The 20,678-nt window shown below is 44.1% G+C and overlaps 1 protein-coding gene across 1 annotated transcript in view; it reads left to right on the forward strand.

Moving 5' to 3' along the window:
* Positions 1 to 216: 216 nt before the first annotated feature.
* radil2a (Ras association and DIL domains 2a) overlaps positions 217 to 20,678 on the forward strand; it is a gene marked incomplete at its 5' end in the record, with an annotated part of 31,305 nt that continues 10,843 nt past the window's right edge. Inside the window, 10 exons of the mRNA XM_083896200.1 lie at positions 217 to 347; positions 3,063 to 3,401; positions 4,088 to 4,323; positions 7,413 to 7,777; positions 10,304 to 10,993; positions 11,827 to 11,864; positions 11,986 to 12,155; positions 12,265 to 12,377; positions 16,810 to 17,029; positions 17,689 to 17,861. Of these exons, the coding sequence (XP_083752326.1) occupies positions 217 to 347; positions 3,063 to 3,401; positions 4,088 to 4,323; positions 7,413 to 7,777; positions 10,304 to 10,993; positions 11,827 to 11,864; positions 11,986 to 12,155; positions 12,265 to 12,377; positions 16,810 to 17,029; positions 17,689 to 17,861 (2,475 nt within the window). The remainder of the gene's footprint in view (positions 348 to 3,062; positions 3,402 to 4,087; positions 4,324 to 7,412; positions 7,778 to 10,303; positions 10,994 to 11,826; positions 11,865 to 11,985; positions 12,156 to 12,264; positions 12,378 to 16,809; positions 17,030 to 17,688; positions 17,862 to 20,678) is intronic.

Raw genomic sequence — 20,678 nt, forward strand, 5'->3', positions numbered from 1 at the left:
ACACGAACATGGAGGATTGTTGTTGTTGTTGTTTCTCCTCGTCAGACTGAAGTCGTCGGACTGTTGTCATCACTCAGAAGAATTATATTCATCACAAAAACCATGATGATGGATGGATGATGCGGTTCGCTGCCCCCTCTGTCTGTTTGTATGTTTGTTTGTTTGTTTGTTTGTTTGTTTGTGAGTGAGAAGACGAGCACAAAACAGAAGTGAAGGATGATCTCGGAGGAGAGAAGCGGCCACGTCCATAAACAGACTCTGAACTTCCCCGTGGGTTTGATCATCCGTTCACCAAAGAAGAGGCTGCAGGAGAAGCTGAGCAGGAAAACCAGCAGTGGATCAGTGCAGTGAGTACAGACACTGTCTGCCAGGGCCGGAGCAAGCATCTGTGGGGGGCCCCCAAGCGTCTGTGGGGCCCCATTTGGTCTAATGAATCTAAAGTAATCGATTAATCTGACGATTATTTTCTTGATTATCCGAGTAACTCTTAAGTCCAGGGCTCTCAAACTGGCGGCCCCCCCCAATCGATTACATGCGGCACCCCCCCACCCCCCACTTAGTATCATGTTAAAATGTAAACATGGCCCACGACCGTCTTTTAAACACAGTGTGTAGCTGAGGCACAGCTGTCAACGAGGTGATAGAATATAATATAATACATGTTTGCTAGCAATGTTTATTATAACAGTAATAATAAGACATTAGGTCATAATTATCCCATTATTAAATGTATCGTACACAACATTCAATTACATATATAAATACACTTGTTAGGGCCCGAGCTACGAATGACAGCAGCCTAAACGGATCCTGTATGAATTTTAAATACAGTTGTCCACACTATTATTTATGTAATTTAAAATAAATGTCTGTTTTTTGATATTAATACATTGATTTTGCATCATAAATAGTATTATTAAGTATACGTGTGATATCATGATGCAATATTGTGACCACGATAGATGTGCATTGGCCCCCAGGTCATTTGAGTTTGAGACGCTCGGTTTAGTCCATAAAATGTTGATAATTCTGTCTCAAACTTGGTAATTATCATTTTCTCGAACGTCTTATTTTTTGTCCACGAATCAAAATGACTCAGTTTGAATGATTTATCTGTTCTGTGGAGCAAAGAAACCAGAAAATATTCACATTTAAGAAGCTGAAAAATCAGAGAAACTGGTTTAAATCCTTAAAGGGATTAATCACTTAAACCGATTAATGGATTATCGTCAATAGTTGGCGAGTAATTGTTTCAGCCTCACTCTGTTAAGATCGGTTTTATTATTGTTAAAGGTGCATTATGTGATAAATCATAAAATCCTCCTAATATGTCACAGAGACTCAGGAATAATGTTCATATAACAAACTGAACTCACCAACAACAACAGTACAGACAAAATATTTGCATTAAAAAAAATATTTTGCAGACTGCAAATCATGTTTTGGCGTCATGTGGCGCCACCTACCGCCGTCTACCAATCATTGCAGTCAGTAGAGTCTCAGCTGCCGAGCGACCACGGGTTGCCAGTTACGTCAGAAAACCAAACCTAAAAGGTGTTTTGAATTTGAATGTAGTAACTGTTTTTGGCCACATTCTTACATGTGGCACCTTTAAGTAGCGATGCACGATATCGGAGAGTTCGCAGATATCCCGATGTGTCGCTATATCGCTATCTAACTTGATCTGATGTAGTTTTAAATACGGTGTTTTTGCATTCTCACGTACAGCTACGTCCTTCTGCGTTCTCTCAGTGTCCATGTACAGGAGTCTCTTTCTGTAGTTTAGACTGTTGACACAGAGATAATAACCCAGAGGCAAAGACAAACACGGTCTGACAACGTACACGGAACAGCCCTTTAAACTTGTGTGTCAAGTTGTGTGTGTGTGTGTGTGTGTGTGTGGGATCAGACCAAACATTCAGAGCCGCGTGAACGTTTGAACGTTTGGGTGATTTCGTTTAATCGTGTGATTTTAAACACAAACACGTTCTTGATAATGCGTCACCGGCGTTCCGCTTAAACGTCGGAAGTCGGAGGTCAGAAGTGGGAGCGACGTCGCTTTGTTGTCGACCATGGACACAAACGCCTCGACGCCTCAGGGACGGCCAAGGTTTGTGAACTTGATCTCCGACTTTGCCGAGTTAAGACGGACGTCCTTTCGACGCCATCGTCCCGTAAATAAGTGTTTATTTTCTGCGCTTTTGGAAACTTGGCAGCTGATTTTGTGTTTCTGTTTTCAGTAGAGCTGCAGAATGTGGTAAAAACAAAGTCGTAGCGCAGCCTCCTAGCTACTAAACGACGGACAGAGTTGACTGCAAACTGTTTTTTCCACGATACAGTTCTAGCACGACTCGACTTGACTCTACTTGGTTGTTTTTCTGCTTTTCCATCAGTGATAGAACCTCGTACCCCATGGGTTTTTTTAGTACCTGCTCTGACGATACTAAAATGTGACTTCCGTGCGACGGGTTAGCGTTAGCGGGTTGGCGACAACACAAGAACTGTAGTTTAAAAGTTGAAAATACTTAAAAGTCTTGAAAACATGCGTTTGATCTCCAACATTTAGCAAAGGAAATGTCTAAAATGTCGATATTTAAAAGAGGAGTCTGGCGTATTTAGAGACGGCGCTGCTGAAAGCCCAATAGCGATCATGTTCGGTCGTCGGGTTGTCTCGAATCAACTGATTCTAATGATTCAGTTTAGTGCTGGGCACTAGCTTAACGCACGACGCGTTTCCATGACAACTGACAGGAAAAAATATGCGCGTGAAGTCATGTTTATGTGCCGCAACACCTGAGTTCAGGCACCGTTAGCTCCATTAGCCGCGTTAGCTCCTGTCGCACCGTTAGCGTTAGCCTACCGTGGAACAGGAGACGTCATGTTTACGCGCCGCAACACCGGAGTGTCACTTGTTGTGTTTGTGTCACGTCGCGTTAGCTTCACGCAGTCGTGCTATTCTAATGACTCCGCCCACATTGAGGAGGAGCTATGAAGTCATGGGAAACGACGCGAAGAAACCGATTCAACGCTAACACCCCCTCGTCTCCCGTGTTCCCTCTCAGGTCCAACACCTCGGACAACACCGTGCGTCCCGCGGAGAACGCCGGCGTCCGGCAGCCGGCCAAGAGCAAGATCCGCCGCCACAACAACAACAGGCTGTCCAATGTTTTCAACCAGAGTCCGAACCTGCGCGACGGCGGACGCCGCGGTGGTGGCGGCCACGCGCAAGGCAGCAGCGGGAATCTGTCCGCGGACGACCCGGCCGAGCTCTCCGCCCGAAAGTCTGTCCCCGGCATCCTGAAGATCTTTGGCAGCGACATCTGTCACGGGACCAACTACAAGAGCGTGTTAGCCACCGCTCAGTCCTGCGCCAAGGAGCTGGTGAAGGAGGCGCTAGAGAGGTGAGGGGTCGGAGGTCAGAGGTCAGAGGTCACCACCTTATAGTGGAGAAGATTAGCAAAAAAAGATCATCCACAACTGGAAGGAATCATTCAATCAAATTTGACTGAATGTAGCTCTAAAATCCCATTAGCCACGTAATATTCCAGTTCCAACCGTATTTTTTTTGTGAGAATGTCATTTCCTGTGTGTGATTTTGGTGTCAAATGTTAGGTAGAAATTTAAGAATATTTTCTGAAATAGTGAACGAAAGGTTTATTACAGGTTACGTTCAGGTTCTAATTGGTTCTAACATGTTGTTTGTTGTATGCCATGCCGTACAAATGATATCTGCAGTGGTAAACAAAGGATTCAGCTCCTCACGAGCAAACACATCGACCATTTCTGGACATGTGCATATTTTTGTGCATTATTTTAGAAAATATTTTGAATAAATGGCAAAAAGAGATATAAAAATAGAAATTTTACCTCATCATTTGACACCAAAATTGCTGAAATCGGACCAGGAAATGAAATTCCGATGTAAAAGACGGTTGGAAATGTACGTTTTGTAATGTACGTGGCGAATCAAAAGAATGACCCAAGAGGTACATTCAGTCAAATTTTTTTTGCCTCTTATTGACCTCAGTTTGACCTCAGTTTGACCTCAGTTTGACCTCAGTTTGACCTCCTGCGTCTGTCCGCTCAGGTACTGTCTGGAAAAGGAGGAGCCCGGCGACTACGTGCTCTGCGACGTGATTGGCCGGACGGACTCGGAGAACCAGTGGAGGAGGGAGTGTTTTCGGGTGGTGGCCGACGGCGAGAGGCCCCTGATGCTGCAGTCGCTCTGGAAACCCAAGGACGGGTTCTCCAGGCGCTTTGAGATCCAGCAGAGGGCGAACGTGGAGGAGCAGAGTCTGAAGGACAGGGACACCATCACTGCAGGTGAGGAACGTGTGAAAACACTGTTTAGTCTTTATAGGAGCAGAATAGATGAGAACACCCTGTGATTCCCACACCACCTTCTTCTTCTTCTTCTTCTTAAATGTGAATATTTGTTGGTTTATTTTGATAAAGAAATCGTTTTGGTTTGTGCACAAAGCAAAACGTTTGAGAACATTCATGATTTCCTGGTTTGGGAAACTAAATGAATGGAGATGAAACGTCATTCGCAGCCTTAGACTCAATATTAGTATTGGTTTATTAAAGCCAATTAGAGCCGATCGATGACTAAATTAATCATCAACTGTTTTGATCATTGATTTATCGGTTTAAGGATTTTTTTTCATGATTAAAACCAGATTTCTGATTGTTTTTGCTTCTTAAATGTGAATATTTTCTTCGTTTCTTTGCTCCACATAAACAAAGACATCATTCGAACTGAATCTTTTTGGTTTGTGGACAAAAACAAAGACATTCGAGAACATCGTCATTTCCAGGTTTGACAAACGCAGATCAGGGTTAAGGACCAAACGATTTATTGAGAAAATAATCGATAGATTCGTCGATTCCGAAAATAATCTAGTGTCAGTAAAGTTCCTGGACATTATTGGCTCGTATTCTCTTCTCTTAAAACGCTCCTATCAGACTGTTGTTTTTTCAGTGAAGTAAAATCAGTTCCTGTGACGCTGACGTCCGTCACGCTCGCCTCCTCAGTCACTTTTATCCTGGCGTCTTATTGCAGCCTCTCAGCCCTCATTGTCCGTCTTATCACAGGCTGGAGCAGAGGAGACGTCGGGTCAGGAGGTGAAAACAAAGACAGAGGAGGTCTTCACCTCCTCCCCCCCACACTCTCTTATCTTTGTTTTATGGAGGTGGTGGTGGTGGAGGAGGAGGAGGAGGAGGAGGAGGAGGTGTCGCAGCTCTTGTGTCCTCTACAGTGGACGCTCCTCGCTGTCGCGTTGTTGTTCTTCCTCTCGCGGCTTCGCTTCCTGCTCGGTGAAGATCGCACAGCTTTGTTGACTTTGGCCCAAACTTTGTCGCGTTTGACAAAACTTTGACGAGAAAAAAAAAAAATCTGCCGCTTTGCTGACGCTGAGGTTTAGAGTCTGTCCAGCAGAGTTGGGGGAGTTGTTTTTTAAAGGACTCGTATTATCGCCTATTTCTACACGTTGACCTAGTTCCCTGGTGTCCTCATGAACACGTCTGTGACATGGTTGGGTCCAAATACCCTAAGGATGAAGCCCCACAGCAGTTCAATCACCCCACCAAATAGGGGTGGGGGAAAAAATTGATTCACATAAGAATCGCGATTCTAATCGATTCATAAACTTCAAAAATCGATTAAAAAAAAAAAAAAAAATTATATTAAGTTTAAGTTTCTTTTTTGAAAAACCACACACGTTACTTTTTTGTACAGTTAGTAGGTTTTTATTTGTTTAGAAAGTTTGCCTTTGTGTGATGACATCATTGAAATCAGCTTATTTAAGAGTACATTATCTTATACAAACTGTATTGTTTTGATGCCATAATTTGCCTTAACACACTAGGCATTGTATCAATTTTTGAATCGAGAATCGTATTAATCGAATCGTGACCCTAAGAATCGGAATCGGAATCAAATCAAATGAGACACCCAAAGATTCACATCCCTACTGCCAAAACAGCCCTGTTCAGAACGCTCTGTTTTTCAGTGCCTGTCTCTTTAAATATGCAAATGAGACACGGGAAACTACGTCAAGCTAACTACCGAGGCTCACGGCAGCTAACAGAAGTTAGCATTTGGAAAAGCCACCGTTTGCCGACTCTCGCCGGCACATTGCCGTCGTCATATATAAAATGTAAATCCTCTGAGGCTGGAATTCTGTGTAGAACTCTGTGCTGCAGCCAATAACGGAACACTTCGCAGACTTCCGCTCTTCCGGATACTATCGCCCTCACCTGCACTCGCACCGGATATAAGTATTAAAATGGTTAAAAAGTTGATTTTGCATAATATGTGTCCTTTGAATCAAAACTTTATCAATAAATTGGATTGGATTCGAGACGACGATGTCATCATGAACCCCCGTCACGTGCTCGTCGTCCTCGTCACTGACCGTGGAGCCCGGTGTGACTCACACTAGAGCAGAACAATGTGGAACAACACACACACACACACACACACCCATTTCCACAGCTGATAAGAGCGTCGGTGTGAAACCTCTCTCTCTGGACATTCCACGCCGCTTAACGGCTCACAGCGAGCTGTGTTTGTGTTTGTCCGGGTCGACGCGCCGGTCGCCGCGATCAGACCGACGACCTCCGCGATCTCGCTCTCACCACACGTTTCCTCTCTTTCCTCCGCTTGTGTTGGAGCTGCGGTCAGAGTCAGGCTGAGCTCAAGTGTTGAGTTTGTTTTAGATCAAAAGATCTATTGGGGTTTTTTTTTTTTTATATATATACAGTTTTTATCTTATTCAATTTATACTGTGCCTGTTGTCTCTTTTTGCACCGATGTGAGGGTTTCTACCTCGATTTCGTTGTGCTTTGCAATGGCAATTAAATCAAGAAAATGTGCTTTTTGTCATTATATCATATATAATATAATATAAATAATATATATTTTACTATAAATAAAAGAAGAGGACGTCATTTTACAGAAACTGGAGTGTGTGTTGGAGGAATATCACCATGGTTACGCATGACCTCACCTTTAATTACCTTTAAAAAGTCGTCGTCCACATAAATGTGTTTTTGTCTGTTGTCCTCTAACGTCCTGATTCAGCATGACTGCAACAATTAATCCATGATATTAATATCAACTACTAATATCAACCATTTCTGATTGTTTTAGCTTCTTAAATGTGAATATTTTCTTCGTTTCTTTGCGCCACAAAACAAAGAAATCATTCAAACTGAATCATTTTGAGACGTTCAAGAACATCGTCATTTCCGGGTTCGACAAACACTGATCATTTTTCAACATTTTCTGACATTTCATGGACCAAAAATAATCGACAGATTAATCTATTGTGGAAATAATGTTTAGCTGCAGCTCTTCTCTACTCACACCGCTGTATTTCATCGCGCTCGTCGTCTTGTCCTCGCTGCAGGCATCAACGCTCAGGCTCGCCGGCTGCAGAAGAGCCGCTCCAGGGTCACGTCTCTGTTCGTGGACGGCAGCGGCGGCGTCGGCGGCGTCGGCGGCGACGACGCGGCGGTGGACGGACTCGGCATCTGGAGGAGTCTGAGCGAGATGGACCTGCCCGCCATGGGGAAGGAGGCCGTCCGGGCGCGGCAGAGCGCGCTCGGGGAGGACCAGGAGGTGGAGGCCGACAAGGAGGTGCTGCGACTGGGCACGGAGAAGGAGGAGAAGGAGGAGACGGAGAGCAGCGACGACAACGCCACGCAGTACTCCATTCACCCGCCGTTCGACTTCCCGTACTTCCTCCTGCTGCAGGGATACAGCCACAGACAGGTGAGAGCAACACGGCGTTCACACCGTATCAACATGTACATGAAATCAGTGTTCCTGTACGTCTGGGTCATGTGTTTTATAAGTCTGTATCAGTCTGTATCCTGATCTATGATGAAATATGTGGATAATAATAATACACTGTTAATATACTGTAAAATAATATATAATCTGCTGTTTATGATCTGTATCACATGATCTTAACACACACTTACCTCATTTTATACCTTATGATACCTTAGAAACAATGACATTGACTAAAACTATCGTCAAATTCTGCTAAAACACAAATAATTAGGCCTGAAATATATATATATATATATATATATATATATTTCAGGCCTAATATAAGAAAAACATGTCCTTGTGTCTTCATGTCCTCCTGTCCTCATGTACTTGTGTCCTCGTGTACTCATGTCCTCGTGTCCTCATGTCTCTGTTTCCTCGTTTACTCATGTCCTTGTGTCCTCCTGTCTTCATGTCCTCATGTCCTTGTGTCTTCATGTCCTCATGTCCTTGTGACTTCATACCCTTGTGTCCTCATATCCTTGTGTCCTTGTGTCCTCATTTCCTTGTGTTCTTGTGTCCCCATGTCTTTGTGTCCTCATTTCCTTGTGTCCTCATGTCTTCATGTCTTCATATCTTCGTGTCTTCATGTCCTCATGTCCTTGTGTCTTCATATCCTCATGTCTTTATGTCCTTGTGTCTTCATGTCCTCATGTCCTTGTATCTTCATATTCTCATGTCCTTGTGTCTTCATATCCTTGTGTCTTCATATCCTTGTGTCCTCATATCCTTGTGTCCTTGTGTCCTCATTTCCTTGTGTTCTTGTGTCCTCATGTCTTCATGTCCTCATGTCTTCATGTCCTCATGTCCTTGTGTCAGTTGTTCGAGGAAACATTTGTTTCACAAACATTTTTAGATCTCAGACTGAAACTGGAGACTTTTGTTTTTCTACAGCAGTTTAAGTATAGTGTGTGTGTGTGTGTGTGTGTGTGTGTGTGTGTGTGTGTGTGTGTGTGTGTGTGTGTGTGTGTGTGTGTGTGTGTGTGTGTGTGTGTGTGTGTGTGTGTGTGTGTGTGTGCTGTAATCAACATACTGCGCCTCATTTAAAAACTAAAATAACACTGTGTTCTCTGTGAAAGTGCAGTTTAAAAACACATGTTGACTCAGAGTCAGGATCAGATCATTTGACAGGAAATCAAAGTGTTGCTCAACGACAAAGATGAACTTTGATGATGAAAGATGATTTTTTTTAAAGATGAACATTTTATCACATATATTTAAATCAAGGCTGAAGCTAAAACAAACTCAGTCTCTGTCGTCGTCTCACTAAGAGTCTTAATGCTCTGACCTTCAGGTCATGGACATCAGCCACGTCTCTGTCTTTGTGTCTTAATCCTGTGCCGTCCTCAGGCTTTAGTGTCCACCTGCTGATCCTACACTCGTCTGTCTGTCTGTCCCCTCGTCTGTCTGTCTGTCCACACGTCTGTCTGTCCACACGTCTGTCTGTCTGTCTGTCCACACTCGTCTGTCTGTCCACACTCGTCTGTCTGTCCACACACGTCTGTCTGTCCACACGTCTGTCTGTCCACACGTCTGTCTGTCTGTCTCTGTCTGTCTGTCCACACACGTCTGTCCACACGTCTGTCTGTCCACACACGTCTGTCTGTCCAAACGTCTGTCTGTCTGTCCAAACGTCTGTCTGTCCACACACGTCTGTCTGTCTGTCCAAACGTCTGTCTGTCCACACACGTCTGTCTGTCCACACACGTCTGTCTGTCCACACACGTCTGTCTGTCCACTCGTCTGTCTGTCCAAACGTCTGTCTGTCTGCCTACTCGTCTGTCTGTCCACACACGTCTGTCTGTCTGTCAACACGTCTGTCTGTCTGTCAGCCTGGTCCTGTTCATGGGATTAAAGCTGAGGAGATTTTGTGGATTAATCCTTTAATCGTTGCGTTAATTCATTCATTCAAAGGTTTGGTGGAACCTCGACTGAGATTTAAATAAGTCAATATAAATAAATTCATCTGTTTGTGTCCATTGTTTTCAGTGTTTTGGGACGTTTTAGAGAAGGTGGAATTTAAAGAGTGGGATTTAATACAAAAAATACATGAAGAAATGATGAAAAACGCAATTAATTTATCAACTCCAAGATTTTAGATCGGTTTTTTTTTCTATTTTTAGTGAAGATAGATGCAAATTTAAGATAAAAAATAAAAATATACAATACAAATATTTTTTATTAATAAATAAATGCAAATTTAGTCCTCAAAATCATTAATATGAGCAAGAGCAAATATAAAAGTATAATTTAACCTTAAAAAGTCCTAAAAAAGTGTTTTAAATGTCCAGTGCGTAACATTTAGTTGAGTTGACTTTCTGGTCTGTGAAGGCCACCGTAGTTCCCTGCAGTTCTTGGGAAAAGAGAGGCGGTGAGTGCAGTGAGGGTCGTCACCACTAGATGTCACTAAACGTTCCACACTGGACCTTCAGAGTGACATCATTTAAATCTTTCTCTCGTCAGGATTTCGTCATCTACCTGATGAGCGGCACGTCCACCATCTTCGGCTGCTGTCGTGAGCACAGCAACGGCGAGGACGAGGAGAGGTTAAAGGTCGACATCCTCCTCTTCGCCCCCGACGTGCTGCCCCAGCACTGCTGCGTCCGCCGCTCCGACTCTTCGTCGTCGGAGCTCGGGAGGACGCCGACCGTGCTGAAGCCGCTGCACGGCGCTCCCGTGACCAGGAACGGTTTCCTGCTCCGGGAGGAGGAGGAGCTTAACCCGGGGGATTTGGTGGGTTTGGGGAAACACTACCTGTTCATGTTCAAGGATCCCACCAGCTCTCCTGGGTCCGCTCAGACTCCGCCGTGGATGGCCAGACTGTGGCCGCGCTCCTCCGACGCGTCGTCCTCCTCGCCGTGTTCGTCGTGCAGCTCCTCCGTCACGAAAAGGCCGCAGAGGACGAAGCCGCCGCCGCCGCCGCGGTGGAGGGACCTGGAGGGCAACGAGGCGACGCTCGTCTACGAGCTGGAGCAGGAGAAACGAGTGGTGCGGCAGATCCTGGACATGACGGAGCCCAGCGGGAGCCAGCCCAAGCTGACGCCGGCGTTCCTGCTGAGTCTGTGCATCCAACACTCAGCGCTGAGCTTCCAGCTGACGCACTTCAGACAACTGCTGCTCCGCATCTCCAGTCAGATACAGCTCCTCATGTGGGTAAGGACCAGTCTGTGTGTGTGTGTGTGTGTGTGTGTGTGTGTGTGTGTGTGTGTGTGCTGATCTTCAACTGTATTCCATGGTCCAAGCCTTCCAGACCTTTGTTTGCTGAGGTTTGGATCATCACAACTTGGTATGACCCAAATTAAAACCCAATTTTTTTGCTCCACCTTTCAAAGTTTGGGGTCACCTACACAATTTTTGGTGCGTTTTCCATTAAAAGTCAGCCTTTTATTCATCAAAAGAGTTGAAAAACGAATAGAAAATGTAGTCAAGACATTGACAAGATTAGAAATAATGATTTTTAATTTATTTTTTTCAAAATAAAACTGTTTTCAGCTGTGCTAACATCATAGCACAAGGGTTTTCTAATCATCCAATAGCCTTCTAACACAATGTACCATTAGAACACTGGAAATGAGCCTCTATACACCTATGTACATATTCCATTAAAAACCAGACGTTTGCAGCTAGAACAGTCGTTTACCACATTAACAATGTATAGTGTGTTTATGATTCATTTGATTTGTTTTATTCATTGGAAAAAAGTGCTTTTCCTTCAAAAATAAGGACATTTCTAAGTGAGCCCAAACTTGTCAACGGTAGTGTATGATGTCAAAGTTTGAGGTTCCCAGGAAAAGAGGTTTCGCACCATCGACTCCGCACTCGTGGAACTCTTTATTTTAGTGGCAATGGGGGCGTGGCCACAGTCGCACATGCGCGGGTCTTTCTTTCTCTACGTCCTGAAACGAGCGGCTAAATAATCAAATTGATCAGAGTTGGTGTGCGGTCCATGTTTGTTTGCATGAACTTGATATTTTCTTCCCTCTCAGGACAAAACAAAGGAGCTCGCAGCGATCCAGCCGGAAACGTGAGTAGACGAGAACCCTGGAGCTAAAATCACTGATTTTCTCTATGGACTTTGGTGTGGGGAGAGTGAGTGAGCGGCTTTACAAACGTCAGTTTCTTGCTTTCTAACGACTCACAACCAGGAACTCGAGCGAACGGGAGTCTGATCGGCTTCAGCCGATCAGCACGGACGAGCTGATCCCAGGTCTGCAGCCGCTGGTGCTGTGGATGGCCAACTCCATCGAGCTGCTGCACTTCATCCAGCACGAAGTCCCTCAGCTGCTGCCCTGGAGGCAGGAGCAGGAGGACCAAGGTCTGACTCCCTCACAGCTGAACCGCAGTATCTGTGTGTGTGTGTGTATGTGTGTGTGTGTGTGTGTGTGTGTGTGTGGGGACTCATACGACTGTTTTCTTTTCCTCAGGTCTGTTGGACGCTGAGATGTCGTCCACACGGACAGCGTGCGAGGAGGCCATGACGGTCCTGGAGGAAGTCATCATGTTCACCTTCCAACAGTCCGTGTACTATCTCACAAAGGTCAGCTATCACACGTCAATATCAAAAGTCAGCGACTGGACCTCTTTGGCAGCAATAGTGCGTCCACATATGAGTAACACGTATGAGAATAACACGTAAGAGAATAACACGTAAGAGAATAGCGCGTATGAGAATAACACGTATGAGAATAACACGTATGAGAATAACACGTATGAGAATGACACGTAAGAGAATAACACGTAAGAGAATAACCGTAAGAGAATAACGAGAATAACACGTAAGAGAATAACACGTATGAGAATAACACGTAAGAGGATAACACGTAAGAGAGTAACACGTAAGAGAATAACACGTAAGAGAATAACACGTATGAGAATAACACATAAGAGAATAACATGTATGAGAATAACACGTATGAGAATAACACGTAAGAGAATAACACGTATGAGAATAACACGTAAGAGAATAACACGTATGAGAATAACACGTAAGAGAATAACACGTATGAGAATAACACGTATGAGAATAACACGTAAGAGAATAACACGTATGAGAATAACACGTAAGAGAATAACAAGTAAGAGAATAACACGTATGAGAATATCACGTAAGAGAATAACACGTAAGAGAATAACACGTATGCAAAAGTCCAGACTTTCACGTGGTCCTGTTTTTTGAGTGTCGGTCACAGGAGAAGCAGGAAATTGAACTGTGTAAACACCGTGTTTCTGTTTCCATTGACTTAAGTCCAGACTGGAAACAGACGCTCGCTCAGGAAAAAGCCTGTGAGATAGTGAACCTGCTTGTCTTTTTTTTTCCACCCACTGCAACATAAACAGTACTTACAGGTTTGTTCAGTAGGACAATGGCTGAGGATTCGGCGAGAAACCACTGAGTCGACAGATGACTGCGTTTTTCAATTTCAGTCCAATTTATTGCTTTAGAGAAGCTTTAAAAATCCTTTTTAATGAGGTTAGATTCTACATAGGTAGGTAGGTTGGTCAATAGGTTGGTTGGTAGGTAGCAAGGTTGATAAGTTGGGAGGTAGGAAGTTCAGTTTATAAGTTGGTAGATTGATCAATTGGTAGATAGGATGTAAGTTGATAGGTTAATAAGTAGGTTAGTCAATAGGTGGATTGGTAGGCAGCAAGGTAGGCATGATAAGTATGTAGGTCGGTTGATAAGTTGATAGTTAGGTAGGTAGCCAGGTCAGTTTATAAGTAGGTAGGTTGATCAATTGGTAGGTAGGTTGGGATGAAAGTTGATAGATTAATATGTAGGTTAGTCAATAGGTGGGTTGGTGGGCAGCAAGGTAGGTATGTAGGTTGATAAGCTGGGAGGTCGGTAGCTAGCTAGGTCAGTTTATAAGTTGGTAGGTTGGTCAATTAGTAGGGTTGTTGGTATGTATGCAGGTTGACAGCTAGGTTGATAGGTTAATAAGTAGGTAGGTTGGTTGGTATGTAAATTGATAGTTTAATAACTAGGTTAGTCAATATGTGGGTTGGTAGGCAGCAAGGTAGGTATGATAAGTATGTAGGTTGGTTGATAGATAGGTAGGTAGGTAGCTAGGTCAGTTTATAAGTAGGTAGCTTGAGCAATTGGTAGGTAGATTGGTATGTAAGTTGTTAGTAATAAGTAGGTTAGTCAATAGGTGGGTTGGTAGGTAGCAAGGTAGGTATGATGATAAGTAGGTATGTAGGTTGATAAGCTAGGAGGTAGGGAGCTAGGTAGCTAGCTAGGTCAGTTTATAAGTTGGCAGGTTGATCAACTGGTGAATAGGATGTAAGTTGATACGTTAATAACTAGGTAGGTTAGACAAGCAGTGGGTTGTTAAGCAGCAATGTAGGTGTGATGGTAAGTAGTTAGGTTTGTTTATAAGTAGGTAGGTAACTAGGTTGGTTGGTAGGTAGGTGAATAGGTTGATCAATAGGTGGGTTGGTAAGTAGCAAGCTAGCTATGATGGCAGATAGGTAGGCATGTCGGTTGATAAGGTGGTAGGTAGCTCGGTCAGTTTATCAGTCGGTAGGTACGCTGTAGAATTTTTTATATGGAGCAAAGAAAGAGAATATTTACATTGTTGTCTTTAATCGATTATCAAAATGACAAATAATTTGTTTTAAAAAAGCTGATTCCTTTGACAACGTGAAGAAAATGAAGCGGGGCCTAAAATAGAGCCTTGTGGTACGCCACAAAAACACTTCATCTTCACTGATCTACAGTGCAGATTTAATCATGTCTCAGAGTGTCTGGACTTGTTGTGAAACACATGAATCAGCCGTCAGCTCTGCTGGGTTTTTACGGCGCAGCAGGAAGCGCTCGGGCCTGGGTTTACGCAGCTTTCCCGTGTTAACGCGTCTCGTTAAAAGCCGTCTGATGTCACGACACAGACTCGTAACAAACGCCAGTCGCCTTTCACTGAGGGAAAGGAGGCAAGGAAACAGGAAGCGCCTGTGCTGTCGTTCTCTGGCGGAGAGAATCGACAGTCTTTAAAATAGAAAATCTAAAATGCTCTTTATTTACTGAATGTGATCTGTGAACGCTTGTGAATCACTCTGTCGTTGGCTGTAATTACTGAACACGTATGTGATTATTATGTGTGAGAGATTCACAGCTCTGCTCCACAGTGTGTTTCCTGCAGAGGAAGAAAAACTGTCACCAAGAGAAACACCCAAGAGAGGAGAGGAAGGAAGGGAGGGAGGGAGGGAAGGATGGAGGAGGCAGGGAGGGAGGGAGGAAAGGAGGAAGCCTGAGGTCCGTCAGCTAATTTCCTGTGAACTGCGACTGAAAGTTCTTAAAGTACACTTCACCTTTTGCACTTCTCTTCTTTGACGTCGGTGAGCGAGTGAAAGTGGAGCAAAGGTCGTTTTCGTCTCCGCGATTATAAAAGTCAAATTAGACTTTTAAACTGTTTATGTTAAAAGGGCCGAATGATTCACGAGGACGAGCCACTTTCACCACGTCACGTTTTCATAGAAAATCATTCGCGTTCCACTTGATTTATCGTGGATTCATTTAGAGATATTTTAGGTTTTCCTTGGTTAAAATCAAATATATTTTGAATTTTGGATTAAAAATCTGATTATTTACCTTTAAAACAATTAGACTTTGATGCACTTTGTATGTAACGTGACCTCACGGTGCGTGATAATTCAAACTGAAATGTAGTGTATGTGATGTGTGTAACTGTCTCCATGACGACAGATCAGCTGAGCTGGTTTTACTTCAGGACGGTTATTGTCGTCTTTTACAGTGTGTGTGTGTGTGTGTGTGTGTGTGTGTGTGTGTGTCAGGGTGATGTCATGTGTGTAAAACAATGGCTGAATCAGAAGGAGGAGGAGTTTGTGATAACAGCCGGATCTGTCTGTGTGTGTGTGTGTGTGTTCTTGTACTTGCGGCATACTGAGGACCAGTGAGGGGTTTTTTAACCAACAAAGTGAGGTCATTTTTACGAAGTGAGGACATTTTGGCCGGTCCTCCTCACTTTGTCTTCATTGAAGTCACTTCCTTAGGTTGTAAACATGCTATACTCTGTTTTTAACAGAGATCCTCAGTTTTGGTACAAAAACCCATTTTCCCGGCCCTGGTGGATTCACACACTTTTTGCTCTGGGGCGCCACCTGCAGACGTATTATGGTACCGCACCCCGTAGTTCTTTGTAGATGTCATGTATGAAGTAGATATTTGTAATTGTGTTGATTTATAAAGTGGAAATGCTGGGTGTGTGTGTGTGTGCGTGTGTGTGAGTGTGTGAAAGAGGAACAGGACAGTTCAGTTTCGCAAACGAATACTACAGAATTCACACACCCACACACACACACACACACACACACACACACACACACACACACACACACACACACACACACAGAGGTTCTTATAAGGACTCCACTAACTAAACCCTTATCACTAACTTAGACCATCACCACCATTAGGACCAGGTTTTGGTCTCCACGAGGACGACTGTGATGGTGAATGATGATGTTGTTTTTGTCCGATTTCTTTGTTTTATGGAGCAAAGAAACCAGAAAATATTCACTTTTAAGAAGCTAAAATACCAGAAAACTTAGTTTTAATGATAAGAAAAACCCTGAAACACCTGATCCTTTGATAGTTAAATGCTGTCTGTTGTGTTTTTCTCTACTTAAATGTACTGGTTAACGTCTAGTGACGACTGAGATTGTCGTGTAACTGTATGACAGCATGATTCATGCTCTCACCGCCGACCTTTGTGCTTTTGAAGCAAACTTTCCCTGTGTTTTGCTCAAGGTGACTCAGTATTTTATTGTGTTTCTGTGCTCGGTTACACTGAGCACCACAGTTACTCACTTTACTTTCAGCTGCTGTCAGTGATGTCATCCTCTTGACTAAACGGTTCCTGCTCATCAATGACCTCACCAGCAGAGAGGACCCCGCCCCCTTGGTGGCGCTCCGGCTCCTGATTTTGATAATCCTCCCCTGTTTGTCTCCACAGAGTATGTACTCGGCACTTCCTGGTCTGCTGGACGGGAACCCGTTCTCGGACAGCGGTCAGCTGCGAGTGCCCGACGGCCTCGGCAGTACCCTGGAGGTGCTGAAGGAGGCGCTGAAGCTCCTCACGGCCTTCCAGGTGCACCCGGACATCTCGCTGCAGCTCTGCGCCTACCTGTTCTTCTTCATCAACGCGTCGCTCTTCAACGCCCTCATGGACAGAGGTGAGCGCGCCAGGAAACACCTGGAAAAACCTTCAACGTTTTTGAGTAAAGTGCTTGAATTTTGCGCAGGAGGATGTCTCCCTCGTTTGCTACGACGCCACCTACTGTCTCATGTCCTTGGGATCTTGACTTTGACCAAGATGCCAAGGACAATCACTTCCTGATGCAGAGTGTGTTGCAAATCAATAAAAGTGGACGTCGCCGCGGACGAAGACACTCTTAGAAGTTGTCCTCCCACCTTAAGCTGTGTCGGCACATCCTGGAAAGTCCTTGAAAAGTCCTTGTATTTGATATTTGATACCAAGGTGTGGGAACCCTGAGTCTGTCTTCATAGAATGACTTGGTTCAGCCGCCAATTTCAACAATTCATACATCGGAACTTTTGCCGCGAATCTTGTCTGAGGTTACGTCCCATTTACATCGGAAGTCGGAGCTGGGTATGTAAAGGTATCCGGGGCTAGCCTTCTTTAGCTACACCAGTCGATAACGACCTCTATCTACGCGTACGACTGATTCAAAAGTAGCCATCTTTGTGTCGAGGTTGCTCCGCGTTGAAAATCCGATTTCCGCCGAAAAACCCGAGTTCCGACTTCACGTCACGATCGCGACGAACGCCGTTCCCTCGTCTACGACTAACCCGAGACCACTTCCCTCCTCAGGATCTGTTCCCGGGTTCTACCAGTGGTCCCGAGGCGTTCAGGTCCGGGCCAACCTGGACCTCATGATGGACTGGATCCAGAGCATCGGACTGGGCGACCTGTCCACCGAGTACTTCCAGAAACTGTCGGCTGCCGTCAATCTGCTGGCCACGCCCAAAGAAACGCTCCTACAGGTCAGTTTGAATGTTTTTAATAAGTGGAACAAGTGAAAGTAAAGGTCTACATGACCGTGTGGTGATGTTTGGCTGCGAGACCGTGGTGCTGGAGCTGAAGATGCTGAGGGACCAGGATTAGATGTGGGCGTATAATCCACTGACAGCTCTGTTTAAATGGTTTGGAGATAAAGTAAGAGAGTCGAGGTTGAGATGAAGCTCCAACAGAGAAGGTTCATGAGGACCTTCAGGTTCAGGACTTTAAGATCAAGGGTATTTTATTTCGAATTGCAGACTCAGCCTCGCACTATACGAAGCATCGTGTTGGTTTTTATTTTGCTTTGCAGTTGTTTATTCGCTCCTTTGTTTTATCAGGAGGTGACGTGTGTTTATAACGGTGTCGTCAGCATATTCTGAGACTGTGAATGAATCACTTAGGTTTGAGAACGTCATCATTTCCTGGTTTGACAAACACTTTTTCATGGACCAAAACTTGTCGCTGATTAACGTAGAAAATAATCATTAGTTGCAGCTTTTTTTCTGACTCACGTCACGGTTTAGTGTGTTTATTTTTATCACGAGGACATTGATCTAATGAGGAAATAACCTTCAACAACAGAGTAAATACAGTAAAGAAGGATCTATTTATGATGCTGTGGCACCAATAAAGACTTTTTATCAGTTCAGATTAAAGTTATATCCTCGTCGTCAGATGACTGTGACGAAGAGTTCGTTAAGAGTGAAGACGTCACGATGTCTCTTCTGCTCAGGAACAATCAAACATCGCTGAGCACCAGTTTATTCATGTATGACGGTGTAAACACCAGGAAACCGAGCTGCTCACCTGCTTATTAAACGCTGAGCTGTCGTAAAACAGAAGCCAAAGAACAAAGGTTAAATCAACCAAATAAGGACTCGCAATTCACACGATTGTGACGCGTCTGGATGTTTTTGTGGTGAAGTAACGACAGATTCTTCTTTTTCTGTCGGGACATGACGATGATTTGAAGAAACAAATCACAGTAGCAAGTTATAAAGGTTCACTCTGTGATAGTTAGGTGTGTTTATGTTAAGTATGTTTGTGTAAGTGTACGATTATTTAAAATAACACATTATTTTTCCAGAGTTTCCCGTTTCCCTTTGTCCCTTTTAGAGAGAGACACACACACACACACACACACACTGGTCTCCATGACTTCAGAGGACATTGCATTGACTTACATTCGTTTAAGACTTAATCTAATCTTAACCGACCTTTACTTTAACCTTAAACTCAGGCTAACTTTAAAAATGTCTTCACTTTAAAATGTAGTCATTTACGTCAGTGGGACTTGATTTTTGTCCCCATAAGGAAGACAAGTCCCGACACTGTGAGTGTGTGATCAGATTTAGGTCCCCACAACATAAGGACTACCAGACACACACACACACACACACACACTCTCTGTACTGTATATTTGTAGAAACAGAGTTAAATGTGAGTGTGTGTGACTACGCCACCTGTCTACAGTGTGTGTGTGTGTGTGTGTGTGTGTGTGTGTGTGTCCTCTCAGCACAGCTGTCAGGGACAGAGTCTGGTCTCGTCCTGTGATTGGACACTTTGGTGCGTCCCGCCCTGGTATGAGGTCACTGTGTGGCCGCGGCGACAGAGCACACGCCCTTTTGTGGCGAGCGGCGCAGCAGAGGGATGTGGCGCCTTCACTTTCCTGCCTCAACATCTGAGGAACTATTTTTAGGAGAAACATTATCGCTCAGACACAACAGACGAGAGACAGACACTGAAGACGCTGCTGCTGCTTCTTCTGCTGTTTCTGCTGCTGCTGCTGTTTCTGCTGCTGCTGCTGCTGTTTCTGCTGCTGCTGCTGCTGCTGTTCCTTCTGTGTCACCGACGTCTGTGCAAAATCTGCACTTTTCCCACTTCAGCCTGAATTCACAGTTCCTTTTTAACACATTACAGTGACTTCACAGTTCCTCCTCAACGTGGGCGGAGTCATCATGACATCATCACAGTTCAGCATCGTTTGCCCTCATGACTCTTCATTCACTCACTCACTCACTCACTCACTCACTCATTCTTTCATTCACTCATTCATTCACTCACTAACCCTCTTGACCATTAACTCACTAGCTCATTCACTCACTCATTTACCAATTCACTCACTCACTCATTCTTTCATTCACTCATTCACTTATTGACTCACTCACTCACTCATTTACCAATTCACTCACGAGCTCATTCACTCACTCAGTCACACTCATTCATCAATCAATCAAATGTTACTCATTCACTCACTCACTCACTTATTCTCTCACTCATTCACCCAATCACTCATTCACCCAATCACTCATTCACCCACTAACCCTCTTGACCATTAACTCACTAGCTCATTCACTCACTCAGTCACACTCATTCATCAATCAATCAAATGTTACTCATTCATTCACTCACTCACTCACTTATTCTCTCACTCATTCACCCAATCACTCATTCACCCACTCACTCACTCACTCGCTCGTCCATTCACTCACTCAGTCACACACTCATTCATCAATCAATCAATCACATTTTATTAACTCATTCACTCACTCATTCACTTATTCTCTCACTCACTCACCCACACATTCACTTATTCTCTCACTCATTCACCCACTCACTCATTCACTCACTAACCCTCTTGACCATTAACTCACTAGCTCATTCACTCACTCATTTACCAATTCACTCACTCACTAGCTCATCCATTCACTCACTCAGTCACACACTCATTCATCAATCAATCAATCAATCACATTTTATTAATTAATTCACTCACTCATTCACCTATTCTCTCACTCATT

This window comes from Microchirus variegatus (genome assembly GCF_963457635.1).
Source record: "Microchirus variegatus genome assembly, chromosome: 10".
Taxonomy (NCBI): domain Eukaryota; kingdom Metazoa; phylum Chordata; class Actinopteri; order Pleuronectiformes; family Soleidae; genus Microchirus; species Microchirus variegatus.